The sequence below is a fragment of the Myotis davidii genome, unplaced genomic scaffold, assembly GCF_000327345.1.
Source record: "Myotis davidii unplaced genomic scaffold, ASM32734v1 scaffold653, whole genome shotgun sequence".
Lineage (NCBI taxonomy): Eukaryota > Metazoa > Chordata > Mammalia > Chiroptera > Vespertilionidae > Myotis > Myotis davidii.
The window spans coordinates 1,639,869-1,656,773 of NW_006285129.1; the positions used below are offsets into that span (position 1 = coordinate 1,639,869).

Sequence of the window (16,905 nt, forward strand, 5' to 3'; positions counted from 1 at the left end):
AAGTGCTGGACAGTGTCCTGGAGAGCTTCATCTACATCTCTTATGGAAACATCAAACCTAAACCAAGAATGTCCCAAACACAACTTCCCTATTCTAGTCTACGCACTTAGCTTCCTGATCTTCTGCCAGTAATAAAATTACTCATTCAGTTGCTCAAAATCCTGTTATCTTGGATTTCTCCTGCTTCCTTATTTTCCACATCCAGTCATTTTACAAGTTGTGTGGATTTTGATTCTAAACACCTTGTGACAAGGTTTGTTTGTCATTTCTCTACCAGAGAGATTAACTCAGTATGGCATGATCTGCAGTAGAGAGATGGACTCAGAGGGAGTGGAAAATATCACTAAAACAGCGTTCTAAAGACCCAACAATGAAGTCTTTCTTCAGCCCAATCTAGTATATTACCACTTTCAATTTGGACATAACTGAATTTGTACAATATCTCAACTCTAGATATCTGCTTATCAATATTCCGTATTCCCATGATTTAAAACACACATTCAAATAGTCTTCATTTTCCATAGTATTTACCACTTCTTTTCACTGTATCTTTTTAGCCTCTTATTTAACTATTGGCAAAAGATAAGAGAGTGACAGTACTAGACAATAGGATTTTCCTCTCCTGGGAACACTGAACTACTCTATCACTTTTTTAAAGATATATTTGATTTGAAAAAGGAGAAATGAGAGGAATCTGAAGAACTTTGCCCAGACTTATCCTAATATGCTATTCCTGTGTGGAATAAAATAGCGTTCTCCCCAGTGATATGTATAGTCAAACTCCATTAGGAATGGAAATGGAGAGAAATAGACAAGAAATGAATAATTGTATGATATGACAGGTGGTGATAAGAACTGTGGAGGAAAATAAAGCAGAATAAGGAGGATTGGGAGCTACAGTGGGGTGTATTTTATGTAAGGTGTTCAGGGAAGGACTAACTGAGGTTACATTTGGGCAAAGGCAAGTAGGTAGTGAGGACTCAAGCCATGCGCCCAGGGGAAGAGTTTTCTAGGCAGAAAAACAAGGGTAAAAATCTCCCCGTGGAGCAAGAAACCAGTATGGCTGGAGTAGAATGAGCAAGAAGGGGGGATGGAAGATGAGGTTAGAAAGGCAGGGAATCTTGTATTATAAAACAGCAATTGGATAGGAAAGTTTTGAGGTGTAAACTAGACCACTTGGCCAGGCACAAATAAAAAAGTTACTTCATGATACAGATTTTTTATCAGGTGGAGGGGAAGTCAGAGAGTATGCCTAGCAATCCGAGGCTAACACATCCTTATTTGCCCCATGTTTGGAATAAAGTAAATGGAATGGCAATAAGAATACAACTAGGAAGAGAAAGCAGATTTTAGTGCAGAGCCAATAAAGTAATTATAACCATGTGTTCATTATGTGCCAGGAATATATTGAATAATTTAAATGCAATATTTCTTTACTTCTCACTATTATTATCTCTTTTTACAAGTGAGTTATAGAGAAGTTAAGCAGCTTTTCCCAAATCAAACCAGGATTTCACTGCAGAGTCTACACAACAGTAGGCAGCCTCTCTATACAAAATGAGAGAAAGATGGAGCTGGCCGCCAAAGAAGATTCAGAAACCCAGGTTCTGTATAACTCAAGTAAATTAGGCACCCAGGTGTACCCAGAACGAAGGAGAACTTAATCTGTTATGCTAGACAGGTTGGCCCTTTAAACTCTGACGCATCCTACTAATTCACCAAACTGTGTATACAGGTGGCTTTGGAGTCCATACTACCTGTGGAATGAATGTAAAGAATGGAGCAGTAAAGAGCCTTCTTGTTCTCTAAACAACTGGCTACGTTTGCCCATGGTGAATCACTACTTAGGAAGGTGTTAAAAAGGATCCATGGTCAGCCCCTTGATGTGTTCAAATCCCATACCCCTTGACTGGCCTCATATTAATGAGCACTGACATAGATGCAGGGTCTTCGTGTGAGATGACAGCATCCAGTGATGCAGGAGCCTTGTGGGAATGATGGTACCCATGGAGAAGCCTGCTCTCAAGAATGCAGGAAGCTTTTTAGGGTGATAGGATTCAAGAATTCAAGGAACAGTGTCCGAGATGTCCCCAGCTGTTTTACTGAACAACATTGCCAAGGAAAATAAGGTTGCACGAAGGTCAGAATAATTAGATCTTGTTTTTGTTTTTCTGTTTAAAAAAGGTGGGACAGCTATGTCAACCCTAGGCCTACTGTATATTATCCATCTGGTGTTGATGAGAAAAAGAGAGCCACTATGTGTATCAGGGGAATAAGAAATTTAATGTGTGTGTGGGAGGAGCTGAAAGAGTGAAGGTCTCCAGAGGACTAGAGAAAAATTCAGCGTGGGAAAGCCCTAGAAGCTATCATGTCTGTATGCGTTGATCTGCTAGGAATAATGGCTTTCTCTTTGCTCCCACCTTCCAAATGTCACATAAGTTTCTTTCACTAGCAGGTTGTAAACTGGAACTATATAGGAAGGGGTTCTGTGTAGCTGTCAAGCTTAGAAAGGCAGGGTGGTGGTGATGATGCCAAATTTGTAGCAGATAAGTGGCAGACCTAGTGTAAAATCTCCAAGAATGCAAGGATCGAGTGATCAAGAGAGAAACCCAACTCTTCACTGATGCTGTCCACTTTTTGACCTGCATTCTTTTACCACATTGGTATGAGAATCCCTGCTGCTGCTTAGCATCCCTATTTTGAATCAGTGTTACCACCTACACCTTCCTACTATCTATGCACAGAGGAATTATTCAACTTTAGCTTCACTCCAACATGTTTTTCCACCCCCAATAGCTGTTCTAAACTATTACCACTTTCATTGAGCTATAAGTCAAACATCAACCTCACTCTCTACTTTTAGAGAAAATAATGATCATTTCTTACTGTCGTGTGACACCTGTAGAAACCTACCTTCTTCTGCACTCCTCCTGATCTCCTTCTATTCTCTTTCAGTAGAAAAAAGAGTCCCAACTCTGGTTCAAGGCTAATCTTTGGTATCCTGGATCATCTCATCATCTCCCATATTCTCTTGAAACTTCTTCTTTGATCTCTCTCTCTCTCTCTCTCTCTCTCTCTCTCTCTCTCTCTCCATCTTTCCTCCTCTCTATACATTTTCTTTTTATCCTTAGCATAATGGCATGCTCCGGCTCTCTCTCTCTCTCTCTCTCTCTCTCTCTCTCTCTCGATCATGGTATCTCCCTTGCCAGGTAAGTATCTCTCTCTCTCTCTCTCTCTCTCTTTCTCTCTCCATCTTTCCTCCTCTCTATACATTTTCTTTTTATCCTTAGCATAATGGCATGCTCCGGTCTCTGCCATCTTAAAAATAATTTTTTCCTTGATATCACTCCATTTATTTATTTTCCTGCAGAATTAAGCTTCTTGAAAGAGTAGTCTCCCCTTGACTCTTTCCTCTCCTTCTCATTTTACTATATTCAATTCAGTATGATTTTTACTCCTTTTCCACCACACTTCACAGTATTATTAAAATCTAAGTCACCCTAATTTCTAAATTCAATGGCCATTTTCAGTCCTAACATTTTCTTGGTTCTTTTGTAGCATTTGAACACTTGTCATCTCCATCCTTGATACCATCTTCTCTCTTGGCTGCTGTAATATATCACTACCCTCTAATTATCTTATTTTCCCACTCATCATTGTGTGTGGTTTTGTCTTCTGTCCTTCATGCACATTTTAAATACTGCATTCCCCTGTGTTCTATCTGAAGCTGTCTTCTTTTCTTTATCTTTTCCCTTTTTATGACTTACTCATATCCATGACTTTGACTGTAACCAGTTTGTTTATCTTCCTTTGTGATTTGATGATTTTTTAATAGTGATATATTTTATTTTCCCTTTATGTTTTTTATATCTGCTATAGGTCTTTTTCCCTTCTGGTTACCATGAGGCTTGTGTAACACTTCTTATTATAATAGTCTCTTTTAAGCTGATAACAACCTAACTTCAATTGCATACAAATATTTTATGCTTTTACTGACTCCCCTCATACACTTAATATTGATGTCAGAATTTTCTTTTGTATTGTATATGTTCATTAACCAATTTTTGTTAGTTTTTCTTAATAGTCCTGACTTTGAACTTTTATAGTAGAGTATAAATTTATACAACTCAATAATAACAACAAAAAACCCCACAGTCCATACAGTGGTTCTCAACCTTCCTAATGTCGTGACCCTTTAATACAGTTCCTCATGTTGTGGTGACCCCCAACCATAAAATTATTTTCATTGTTACTTCATAACTGTAATATTGCTACTGTTACAAATCGTAATATAGATATCTGATATGCAGGATGTATTTTCATTGTTCACGACCCACAGGTTGAGAACCTCTGGGGCAGAGGATCTAAAGACATTTTTCCAAAGAAGACATACAGAGGGCCTTATAGGTACATGAAAAGATACATCACCAATTATCAGGGAAATGCAAGTCAAAACCACAAGATACCACCTCACACCTATTGGAATGGTTATTAATGCATAACCCATGGACACAGATAATAGGGGGGTGAAGGCTTGGGGTGGGGGTAGGGGTGGGCTGAGAGAGGTCATTGAGGGAAAAATGGGACATATGTAATATGAGTTTATTTATTTAATCATCTATTGAAGGACATTTTGGTTGTCTTCATGTCTTGGCCCCTGTGAATAATGCTGCAATGAACATAGGGATCCATGTATCTTTGTAAATAAATGTTAATTTTTTGGGGGTAGATATGCAGATGAGGGGTTGCTGAGTCATATGATAACACTATTATTAATTTTTTAAGGAACTCCATACTGGCTGTACCAGTTTACATTCCTACCAGCAATGAATGAGGGTTCCTCTTTTTTTTAAAATATATTTTATTGATTTTTTACAGAGAGGAAGGGAGAGAGATAGAGAGCTAGAAACATCGATGAGAGAGAAACATCGATCAGCTGCCTCCTACACATCTCCTACTGGGGATGTGCCCGTAACCCAGGTACATGCCCTTGACCAAAATCGAACCTGGGACCCTTCAGTCCACAGTCCGATGCTCTATCCACTGAGCCAAACCAGTTTCAGCGGAGGGTTCCTTTTTTTCTCACAACCTCTCCAACACTTTACATTGCTTGTCTTATTGGTAATAGCGATCCAAACAGGCATATGGTAGTATCTCATTGTAGTTTTGATTTGCATTTCCCTAATAGCTAGTGAGCTGAGCATCTTTTCATATATCTGTTGTAATTTGTGTGTCTTCTTGGGAGAAGTGTCTGTTCAAGTCCTCTGCCCATTTTTAAATTGGATTATTTTTGTTGTTATTATATATATGTGTGTATATATATATGTGTGTATATTTATGTGTATACACACACACACACACACACACACACACACATATATATATATATATATTTTATATAATTTTATCTTATCAGAGCTATTATTTGCAAATATCTTCAACCATTTGGTTGTTTGCCTTTTTGTTTTGCTGATGCTGTGCTTTTTAGTTTGATGCAGTCTCATTCATTTATTTTTGCTTTTACTTTGCTTGCCTTTAAAGTCAAATTCATAAAGTTTTCTCTAAAACCACAGTCCATAAGGTTAGTACCTGTATTTTTTTACGTAATTTATTGTTTCAGGTCTTATATTTAAGTCTTTATCCATTTGAATTAATTTTTGTGCATGGGACAAACAGCAGCCTCGTTTCATTCTTTGGCATATGGCTTTCCAATTTTCTCAGCACTATTTATTGACGAGGATTTCCATAAGAAAAGATGAAATACCGCCATTTCGATAACATGGATGGATCTTGAGACTATCATGCTAAGTGAAATGAGTCTGACAGAAAAAGTCAAGAACCATATACTCATATGTGGGATATAAAACTGAAAGCAACACGTGAACAAGAAGACAAACAAAAACTCATAGACGCAGACAACAGTATGTGGTTACCAGAGGGAAAGGGGGTCAAATACATCCTGTCAGAAGGAGACTTGACTTTGGGTTCTAAACACACAAAGCAACATATAGCTGATGTACTATAGAATTGTACACTTGAAACCTATATAATTTTATTAACCAGTATCACCCCAATACATTTAATAAAAATAGAACTTTAAAAAAACCTGGAAAAGTTTAGCATAGACAAATTTTATTGTCAGCTCTTGGATCTAGGGAGAGGTGAGGGTTGCCATTCTGTGTTAGGGGGATGAAAGGTGCCTCCATTTGTTGGAAGGTCAGATTCCTTTTTGAAGGTGTGTGGGTTTGGTGCTTGTGGCATGCCACTGAACTGGATAATTTGATTGATTTCAATAGACATCACAAATCACAACAGAGCCACTACAGGCCCCACATCCACCCAGGAGAGGTGCTTATATAAGGATGGGGGTGCGGGAGCGGAGAAGTCAGCAGCTTAATCTGATGGCAGAACTCTAGAGAGGAAGCGGAAGACCAGACCTCTTAAGTGAGAGAAAACAGGTCATGGGTGGAAAACCATAAATCTGTGGTTTACCTCAGATTGTGGCGTTGCTGCTTAATTTGGGATAAATAAGGCCCTGTGTTACGTTAAGGTGTGACTTAATCTCTCATTGATTGTAGGTAAGGCAGTATAATTAAATTTTACAACATCCACTCATAGAACAAACAAACACTTCAACAATAGGCATGGCTGCTGATATTATCACAAAATAGATGGTAATTAGAGCAATGAGTTCCCGGCTGGTGTATCATGGAAAATGGAATGGAGTTTAGTCCTCCCCATTATGAGGGCAGCTGCGTGTTTGTTGTAAGTGACTGGCAGTGGAAATAATCCCAGATGGAAGGGCAGAGGGTGCTTTGGGAGGGAGAGGTTGTAGCTATGGTGAGTAGTTGCATTACAAACACATCTCTCTCTGCATCAGAGAATGAGGCCCCGATCGCCATTTTCAGGCTTGATGGTGGCTGTGGTGGAGCCACCTGGAATCATGCCACGGCTATGGTAGTTTAGGGGGGCCCACTGCAGCGGCGTGGGCTTTTGCACACTGAGCTAGGATTCTTTGGCCATTTCAATATTCCTTTATATCTATTAATTTTGCGTGAGCTCCTTGGTGAAGAGATTAGGTCCGGTTCATTTTGTAATACACCCATCACAAAATTAGTGCTCAGTAAAGTCATAGTAATATACAAATAACCATGTAACATACCAGTAATTTTTATTAGTAGAATTGTTTATATTTAGGACAAGGATTAAAGATAAAGTAGCTTTCAGCCTGAGTATGGGAATTTGCCTCTGTGAATGGTGACTTTCCCTTGGAAGAAAAAAGAACCCAAATGAAGAGTATGTCACGATGAATGATGACCATATCATAAAACAAAAAAATCCCCTGATTTTTCTGCTGGTGGCCCAGATTGTTGTAGTTTGTTAAAGGCTCCTCTCTAAGTCAGATGCAATAGTTGAGGCACTACGTGATGACTGGGTCCTCCCCAGCCACACACCCACCCTCCATTCCTCTGCATGAGTCTTATGGAAAATAAGCCAATTAGAGATATACTCCCTTCCCTCTTCTTAGGTAACAGCCTAATAATAGAGGGAGAGAGATGGACCAGTAAGACACTGATTTTTCCCTGATACACAGGATGGGGGCTTGAGAGAGGAGGGGAGCGGTGTTATGTGGGTACATTTAAAACAATACTGTGACAGTCCTAATCCTTACTTTTTCTTTGAGATGGAAATCCCCATGGTTGAGCCATGGCCCAGAGCAGTTGCTAAAAGCTACAATTATCCTCATAGGAAGGAAGTCCAGCCTGTAAGAATCTTCTATACTGGGTCAAGGTTGGGCTGACTGATTAGTACCATGTGTCTCTCCTCCTAATTCAAACATCCTTTGCTTATAAATGGCTGACCTTCAAGAATGCTTCATTCTGTTCTTAACATATTTTTAATGTTTATCATGCCATGTGCCAGACATACATATACTTATATATATATATATATGATTTCTCTATCCTCATAAGTACCATGAGGAAATACCATTATTTCCTCCACTTTTCAGGTGTGATAACTAAGACAGGTACCTTGATCAAGAGCACACCTCATGTAAAGTGCACAGCTAAGGTTTGAACCTTGGCAACCTTACTCCCTAAACGCTGGGTCTCAACCATCAAATGCTACTGATATGGGATGCTCTTAATCACTGAGAACATCCCATGGAAACATGTTTGCATAATCATACATGTTTGCATAACCATGCATGTTTGCATAATCATACATGTTTGCGTAATGTTTATATATATGTATACATAAATATAAGTTGCATAGAAGTATTATATGTTTTCAAATATATAACTTATAGATATAATTTGCATATACAAGATGGGGCAAAAGTAGCTTTACAGTTGTGAGTACTTGAAACAGTTTATTCCGGTATTATTACTAATTATTGTATTATTTTCCATAAAAACAACTGTAACCCTACTTTTGCCACACCCTGTAATTTTCACATATAATCATAGACATACATTGTCATATATATATTTACATGGTAAATTTACATATAGAAGTGGTCTGGAGTTAACTGGTTATTTTGGGGCGAGAGTATTGGTGTTTATTGTATTCATCTGTTTGCTTTATAATAAACATATAATGACTTGAAACTAAATTTTCTTAATAAAAAAGATTTATTTTTCTTTATTTAAAATATATTTTTTATTGTTGATGGTATTACAGATCTCTCCCCTTTTCCGCCTCTTTTTTTTGATAAAACCCAGCCCCTACCCACGCCCCAGGTCTTCACTATCCTATTGAAGATTTATGTTTATTTAGGACATTTAAAAATATGCATTGACTGAGTTCCTGCCCACTTAGAACAGGATTATGCAAAGCCCTCACAGAACGTGGGTCCAGAGCGGCGCCTGGCTGTCTAGTTGCCATACTGGTTTATTTATTTTTTTCTAGAAAGGAGAGTGAAGGTTTCCAAAGGCGTGCATTACTGTATGGGCCCAAGGACACCTCTCCACCGAGCATTCCTCGTACAGTTGGCTCCATTTTATCTCTGTGATGTCAGCTGTTTTTCAGAGAATCCCCAGGTAAACTAGAACAAATGAACTCTCCACATTTTGCCCAGAGCTGTGGGCCTCAAAACTGCCCCAGCTCCTGCGAATAAGGAGCCTCTTCTGCAGGAGAGCTATCTGTTTAGCACTTTACAGTATGATTCGGGGGCCCCTTTCAGCCTTGTCTGTTTCAATAGGCCCCACTCTCTAATCCTCAACCCCTCCATAGTTACTGGGCCTGTGGCTCTGCAAGCTCCTCACCACTCAGGCAGACAATAGAATCAAAGCCATTTGGCTTCTTTTTTCTTAGTCCCCCCCCCCACCTGTTAAATGGAAATATGTAAAAATAGGGTGTATCCCACTCCAAACTTAGTGCAGTTCCAAGCAATGTGGAGAATAGAGCCACCATTTGCTAGTTGTAGCTCATGTACAAATGGGGAGCATTGAGAACGCTCACACAGAGCCGAGTGACCTGCATCAGTCCTGGGAGCTGACTCCACAGTGTTCTTGTAAGTGGCCAGCACAAGGGTGGACCACAGCCTGGTCTCAGGACCCCCAGGAGAGGTGTACAGATTGCTGTTTTCTGTCTTGAGAAGGGAGAGCTAAGGGGTGTTTACCTTCCTGCTTCTCCACAAGGACTGCTCCAGAAAGGAACTTTGCCAGGCAAGACCAGCGGGCACCTGTAGGACCATCTCTGCCCAGTAGAGCCAAAGCCTGGCAAGAGGTCTAGCTCTGTTGGGGCATCAAGGCAGGGCCTGTCCCAGACCGGATGCTGAGAGACCATTTGTTAGCAGGAGTGGCTCTGTGAAGGGCATCTCTAAAACAAACATACACATAGCAACCCCTCCCTCCCCCCCCATCAGCCCTGTGGCTCAGAGCAGCCTGTGGTGGGTCGATACTGAGATTTCAGGGCCACTTCCTGCAGGTGCTGCTTGCCCGATGCCACACGGGCCTTCCCTGGGCTGATACCACTTCCCATTCCAGCAGAAAGATTCACTGCAGTAACTCCACCACCACCAGGGGCAGCAGTGCAGCATGCAGGCACACCTCAGACACTGGATTCAGTTCCAGTCCACTGCAACAAAGTGAATATCGCAATAAATTATATTTTTTAAATGGTCTGTAGACACATTTTAATATGTTGGGTATGATGCAGAAGGATTATACTTCTGTCCTTCAAAAATAAATCTGAATTTTGAAAGCTATTCCAGAGGTGATTCTAACAGTAAACCAGAGTTGAAAGGTTCTGCACCATAACTTCATATCCAGAGGGTGAGGCATCATGACCGGTCAGGGCTGGCATGGAAGAGGAGGTGGCGGAGGGATGCTCAGGGCTTCTGGCTAAGTTCCTGATAACATACACCTTTCCTGTCCCCTACTCGGTCCCTGCAGTTTTATTCCACTTATTGGCAACCTTAAGTCAGCCTTCCTCTCTGCCCTTACAGGTTAACACTCCAGAATTAGAGGTCATGAAAGACTGAGAATAGCTTTACCTACCTCATTCCTACTTGTCCTTTAAGGGCATTACAAAAACAACCTCTTCTAGCTGACACCTTTCCTGATCCATCCCTGCTAAGTATAAAAGTATGATATCTCCTCTCTTTGACTCTTTTTAAAAATGTATGTATATTTTTATTGATTTCAGAGAGGAAGGGAGAGGGAGAGAGAGAAAGAAACATCAATGACGAGAGAGAATCATTGATCAGCTGCCTCCTGCATGCCCTTCACTGGGGATCGAGCCCGAAACCCGGGCATGTGCCCTTGACTGGAATTGAACCTGGGACCCTTCAGTCCATAGGCTGACGCTCCACCCACTGAGCCAAGCCATCTAGGGCCTCTCTTCGACTCTTTATAACTCTTGGTATCTCGTGCAATATTTTCTCAAGTGGATGCTCTTCAAGGGTAGGGACCATGTGTAGTTCATCATCACAGCCCTGTGGCCCTTTGCCTATCACGTCAATAGTGATTGAAGGGAACACGAGCCCAGCTCCTTAGATGGGTTTTATTGATGCGCCAGGATAGGTGGGGTGGTGGACAGAGGGCAGAGAGAAAAGTAATTCTGAAAACTCCATAAGCTGAAGAACATTCGGTGAAAGGGATGACTTGTTCTGTGTCTTCCTGCTGCTGAGATGGTCTGCACAGCAAAGCAGGTGAGAGAGAAGAGTGTAGGAGAGAAAGCACCTTGAAGAAATGGCCTCACTGAGAAAGACCTAAGAGAGAGGCACCATGATTAAGATCTGATGTCCAGGGACATGCCAGCCGGACTGGCCAGGGAAGCATAAGCCAACGCCTCTCCAGCTGTCTTCTTCTGGCACTGGGCACTGGGATCCAGGGCTGGGACGCTCATGGCTTGTTGCTTGTGAAGTAGGAATACAGCCCCCTGGCTGTGAGCTCTCGCTTCCCTTCCGGCTGGGCGGTGTGCAGGCTTCCCTGGTCCTGCCTTCCAATCACTGTGTCCCTTGTCTGGTCATCAACCCACTCCTCCTTGACCAGGGGCTCTCCTTCATCCTGCCCTCCTGTCCCACTGCTCCCTGGGTGAGTGCTGCTGCCGTCCTGTGTGCCTGTTGGGGTGCTGGTCCCAGCCTGGGCTTGACCTCCTGGCACGGTCTCTTCTGCCTCACAGCTGCCTGACTGCGTCTGGGTCTGTCCCTGTCCTCTAGCCCCTGTCTGGGTCCTGTCCTGCTGTGTGGTCTGGGTGTGTGACCCTGTCTGTGTCTGAACGTGCCCTCCCTTGGCTACCTGGCTCATCTGGCTCCTGTCTTGACTGTGGGTCACAGTCCCTCTGGTCTGGCCATGGGTGGACTCTTGAGACTGGGTGCTGGTGCTTCCTGTCTGATGGCTCCTGCCCTGCTGGGTGTGTGACCCTGTCTGTGTCTGAACATGTCCCCCAGTGGCTACCTGGCTCATCTGGCTCCTGTCTTGAGTGTGGGTCTCAGTTCCTCTGGTCTGGCCATGGGTGGACTCCCGTGGCTGGGTGCTAGTGCTTCCTGCCTGGTGGCTCCTGTCCTGCTGTACCGTCTGGGTGTGTGACCCTGTAGGTATCTGATCGTGTCCTCTAGTGGCTACCTGGCTCATCTGGCTCCTGTCCCACTCCATGGTTTGGGTGGCACCTGTCTGGGTCTGAGTTACGGTGCCAGTAACAGTCCCACGTGTCTGGTGGGCTCTGTTCTGTTCTCTAGTCTGTGACTGTCTCTCCGACACCCACTCACTGGTCTGATGACTCTGGTCTTCTCCCACTCTCTGGTTTGGCTCCACGTGCCCCCTCGCTTGTGTCTGCTGGCTCTCTCTCTTCTGTCTCTGGGATGCGTGCTGCTCCTCCTGGTGACTGACCTGAGAAGAGCTGATGTCTGGCCCCTGGGTGTGTGCCCCAGCCCCGTCTTGCCCTCTGGAAGCCTGCCTGCCCTGGCCACCACTGCTTCCCTCATGACGCTGTCCTTCCCAACCGCCTCCCACTTCTGTGACACTTCTCTGTCCTTCTCCCAGCTCTGCCGAGGCCCCACGGGGGAAGCTTCCAGACTGTTGAGGTCCACAAGCCCCCTCAGGACCCTCACTCAACGTCTTAAAACAGGCCTGTGCGACTTTAAACACCAAGACCAGGAATTCCTTGAATTCTACGGTCCCTGTGTGGTCTTCATCCAGCAGGCGCAGGACCTGATCCACGGTGGCTGGGTCGTGAGGTTTCTGGGGAGAAGATCAGGCAAAGTCAGCAGCCCTCCCCACTCAGCTGCCAGGACCCCACCCCGAACCTAGAGCCCACCTGCTCTGCCCCGAGCCCCCTTCCCATAGGGTTATAGCAGCATGAACACAAAATCACTTTCCTTTTTCAGTCCTGTCTCCCTCCCTCGTGGGTAGGAAACACCTTTTATTTTATATCCTCTGTGTCTGGCATAATTTCTGGCCCACAGGGGAAGTGAATAACGATTTCATGAAGAATGAATAAATGAATGCACGCGGAGTGATTCTCTGGGCTGTCCTCGGGCCCTCGGCCCCGGCACTGAGGCCACATTCTCACCAAGAGGAACAGGGTGGGAACCTGGCTCCGGGGGAATTCTGTGAGATCCTTATTGAGGCTCAGGTGTTTCCCCAACTTAGGGGGTTGCGTGTCCCCAGGCACCACAGATTGCCCTGAGCAGGTGGATGCAGCACCCTGATACACCCACACATCCCTGTCCCCAAGACCTTGACCATCCCAGTGCTTTAGCTGTGAACCGAAGGCAAGAAGAGGCAGGGAGGTGCACCTGGGTCTGGTTTGCTCTCCCAAACCTCATTGCTGATGTGACCACTCAGCTAATGTTTTTGAGCAAATGCTGTGTACAAGGCACGGAGCTGAGCTTCTCATGAATGCTTATTAATGGATGACTAAATCTCTGCCAGGCAGAGTAGATGATCACCATAGCAGATTCAAGAAGCAGCAGAAGTAGCAATTCTTTTTGTTTCTAGAATATTCCAAGGCTGTGTTTCTCCCTGAGCTGTCCCATTAGAGTCCTTTCACCTTATCTCCCAGTTTGAATCAACCGAAGTCAAGGTATTTTCTCTAAGGACCTGGTCTGTCAACTCTAGTGGCTGTCCCTTGTTCCCTCCTGTTTCTCTGCCTGCACAGCCTCCAGTAGGACCTGTGGGCTTGGATCTAGAGGCTGCCTCCTCGGATTCCTGGGGCCAAGGGTCTGGTCTGCAGACAAACCATCTTCACTCTACCCTGAGTCCCTTCCCATCTGGCTGGGCCCATCATACCACGATGACGTCAGCAAACTCCTGCTCTAGGAGCCTTTTCAGTTCCCCCCGACTGAGCACCATGCAGTTGCCCTCTGTCCTGGCGTAGCGTTGGAAGGCCTCGATGATCCCATTGATGTTTTGCAGCAATTGAGGCATCTTGGTAGTCAAGCTGGAGAAAGAAGAAAAGCCCCGGGGGCTCCGGAATCAACCCCAGTGGTTTCCCCGGGAGCACTCCTGCTTCTAAGTCCTTTCCCTGTGTTCGGGCTCTGCTTCTGGTCTCGGTTGTCTTCCTTTCCTTCCTAACGTATTTATGGAGGGGACGCAGGGGCGCATGGTGGTTAGAGGCAGGCTCCTGGGTCAACTGCCCCCTACCCAGCAGGGGAGCTAGGGCAGGTTGCTTTGCCTCTAGTGCCTTAGTTTACTCACCATGAAATGAAGGCAATACTAGTATTTACTTTAGAGGATTAGTTTGCAGATTAAGAGAGATGATTCATTTAAAGCACTTGATAGATGCTGGTTTATTCAAAATGTTACCTATTAAATATCATTATACACATATGTTTGCATACGTCTCTATATAGTCTACTGCTCACTAAGTACTTTCATATGCATTCTCTCTCTCTCTCTCTCTCTCTCTCTCTCTCTCTCTCTCTCTTTCTCATCTCTCTTTACATTATCCTTATTATCTCTACCTTTTATAGGCGAGGGAGCAGACAGCGAAGTTGATTTGCCCAAGGCCACACCGCTTGTAAGAAATCCTAGAACCCATGTCTCCTGAACTCAAATGCAATGACCTTCGAGACTCTGCCCTCTGGACAGCCTATCCAGCGTGTCTCTGCCTGTTAGAGGCTGAAAGAGTCCTGCTGGGAACACCAACCGGCAGTACTAGTAAGTACGTATGTGAGTCAATTCCTGCCTCAGGTAGGGGCCAGGCAGGAACCTGAGGGCCCCACTCTACCCTTCCGTACTGCCCTTCAGGAAGGTGTCCAGCAAGAGACTGGCCACCACCTGTGAGGACCGCGGAGGAGGGGTGCTCTGCCTGGTTGGAAGTCTGCCTGTTCTGAGAGTCCTGGTTTCTCTGGATGTGAGCTCTGTCCTCCGCGATGGGACCTGTCAGCCTGCTCAGAGGTATGTGGCTCCTTCAAGCCTGTAACCCCGGTGGCCTGTGAGGAAAGGTTCCCAACTGAAGGGAGATATTTTATTCTCATCTGCCAGGGGGGTGGGCTCAGGCGGAAGTGGGTTCTGGGTGTGGTTGGATGGGCAAGAGGCAAAGAGACCTGGAGGTGCAGAAGCAGAAGCCTCAGGGAGGCCGCAGGGAGGAGATGGTGCTGAGAGGCAGGGTTCAGATGCAGGGGGAGATGGACTGGTGGGGGAGGGGCACTGTGGAGATGGAAAAGATGGGGCGCAGGAAGAGGAGGGCCTGACAAAAGAGGAGAGGGAAAAAGGAAGGAGACCCCGTGGCTCTTCAGGAAGTGTCCTTTCTACCATCTGGCAGCCAAAAATTCAGACTGTTTTCTCGTGTACATCACAGCACAAAACTCAGAACATTGCACCTCTACAGAGACAAGAACAGATCCTGCTTTTTGTTTTCTATTTTGTTCTTAACCCTATGGCCGACCTCAACCACTGACTATAAGCAGAAAAATATTAAGATGGCCTTTTAGTTACACTTCAGATCTCTTAGAATAAATCCACAAACTCATCTTGCCTAGGTATTGCCCTGGGGTCAGAGCCCCTTGCTCCCTGAGAAGTTTCAACCCCATTGTCTGGGTTGGCAGAAGTACTATAACCTGATTCTGGTCTCACACACCCTGAGCATCGCCAAGAAGCTTCCAGAACTTTAAGAATAAGAGACCTCCCTGGTTGGTGTGGCTCAGTGGTTAAGCATTGATCTATGAACCAGGAGGTCATGGTTCTCACGCTCAATCTTCAGTAGGGGGCATGCAGAAGGCAGCCAATCAATGATTGTCTCTCATCATTGACGTTTCTGTGTCTCCCTCTCCCTTCCTCTCTGAAATCAGTAAAAATATATATTGAAAAAATAAAAGAATAAGAGACCTTGGCTGATCCAATAAGATCCAAGAAGGCATGTGGGTGGTCTTGTTGCTGCTGCCAACACAGTGTCCCAGTGAGAGGCGCTGCTGCCCGGCCAGTGCGGGGAGGAAAGTGCCCTTTCCCCCGTGCACTGGTTTGCCCGAGGCCCAGTCAGAGAGGACACTTTCTGCCCACAGCCCTGGTTTTACGAGGTCAGATCACCAAGAACTGAGAGTGAGAAAGAGGTTCCTGAGGAGGGCACTTACCTAATGCACAGGCGGGGTGAGGCAAGAGGCTGCTGAGCGGTGTGTGCAGTGCCAGGTCAGCGGCAGGAGCCTTTTATAGGGGATTTAATTGAGTTAGCGCTAGGGTTTGGACAGGATGCCCCACCCCATTGAAAGGCTTGATTCACCCAAGGCTCAGCCAAGCCCCACCTTTCTCCCGTTTCACCTGCCGACACGTGGCTGTGTTGGCCTAAGGATCTGACCCCTTCTACCACGTGTGGAGCCCTCTCTCAGCCCTCATCTCTCCCGGGTCTTCTTCTCATGACAGGGAGGCTCCTGTCCCATGTGATGGGCTCAGCACTGCTCAGCACAGGTGGGTCCTGGGGAACATTCTTGGTCTCTGTGTCACTGCAGAGTCATGGGGATTTTATTTTTTATACAAACATTCAAGAACATATTGATCTGTTGAGGATTATCCTTTTCAAAGTGGTGGCTTTGGGAAGCTATACATGTTTTTTTCTGGTGATGTCATTATTTAGAGCATTCTTGGAATTCTTGTTTTAGGAATTGCTTTTTATACCCAGTTTATGAGACATGCAAGGAATCCAATCTCATTTCTCTATAGTTGGGTCTCATATTTTATTAAAACAAAGAAGGTTAATACCTTCCACCTATCATCCTGTAGGCAGATAGCTTTTTATAGGATGGAGAAGAAGCTGGTAGGAGAAGCTTAAGATGATTCTGTGCTTTTCTTCATTGCAAAGACGGGAAATTGAATTGGCCGACTAACTGGTATATATTTGTGGAAATCCTGCTTCATTTCAGACATAGGGCTAAGACCAGAGTTGAACAAGAGGAGAAATTTCCTTTCCTTCCTTTCCTTCCTTTCCTTCCTCCCTCCCTTCCTTCCTTCCTTCCTTCCTTCC

The 16,905-nt window shown here is 44.6% G+C and overlaps 1 protein-coding gene across 1 annotated transcript; it reads right to left on the bottom strand.

Moving 5' to 3' along the window:
- Positions 1-10,996: 10,996 nt before the first annotated feature.
- Positions 10,997-16,050, bottom strand: CRNN (cornulin). Its single transcript, XM_015558776.1, has 3 exons — positions 16,022-16,050; positions 13,740-13,890; positions 10,997-12,689 (listed from the first exon to the last, which is right to left on the bottom strand). Exons 2-3 carry the CDS (start codon positions 13,875-13,877, stop codon positions 11,352-11,354), a joined length of 1,476 nt encoding a protein of 491 aa, XP_015414262.1. The 5' UTR covers positions 13,878-13,890; positions 16,022-16,050; the 3' UTR covers positions 10,997-11,351.
- Between the last annotated feature and the right edge of the window lie 855 nt (positions 16,051-16,905).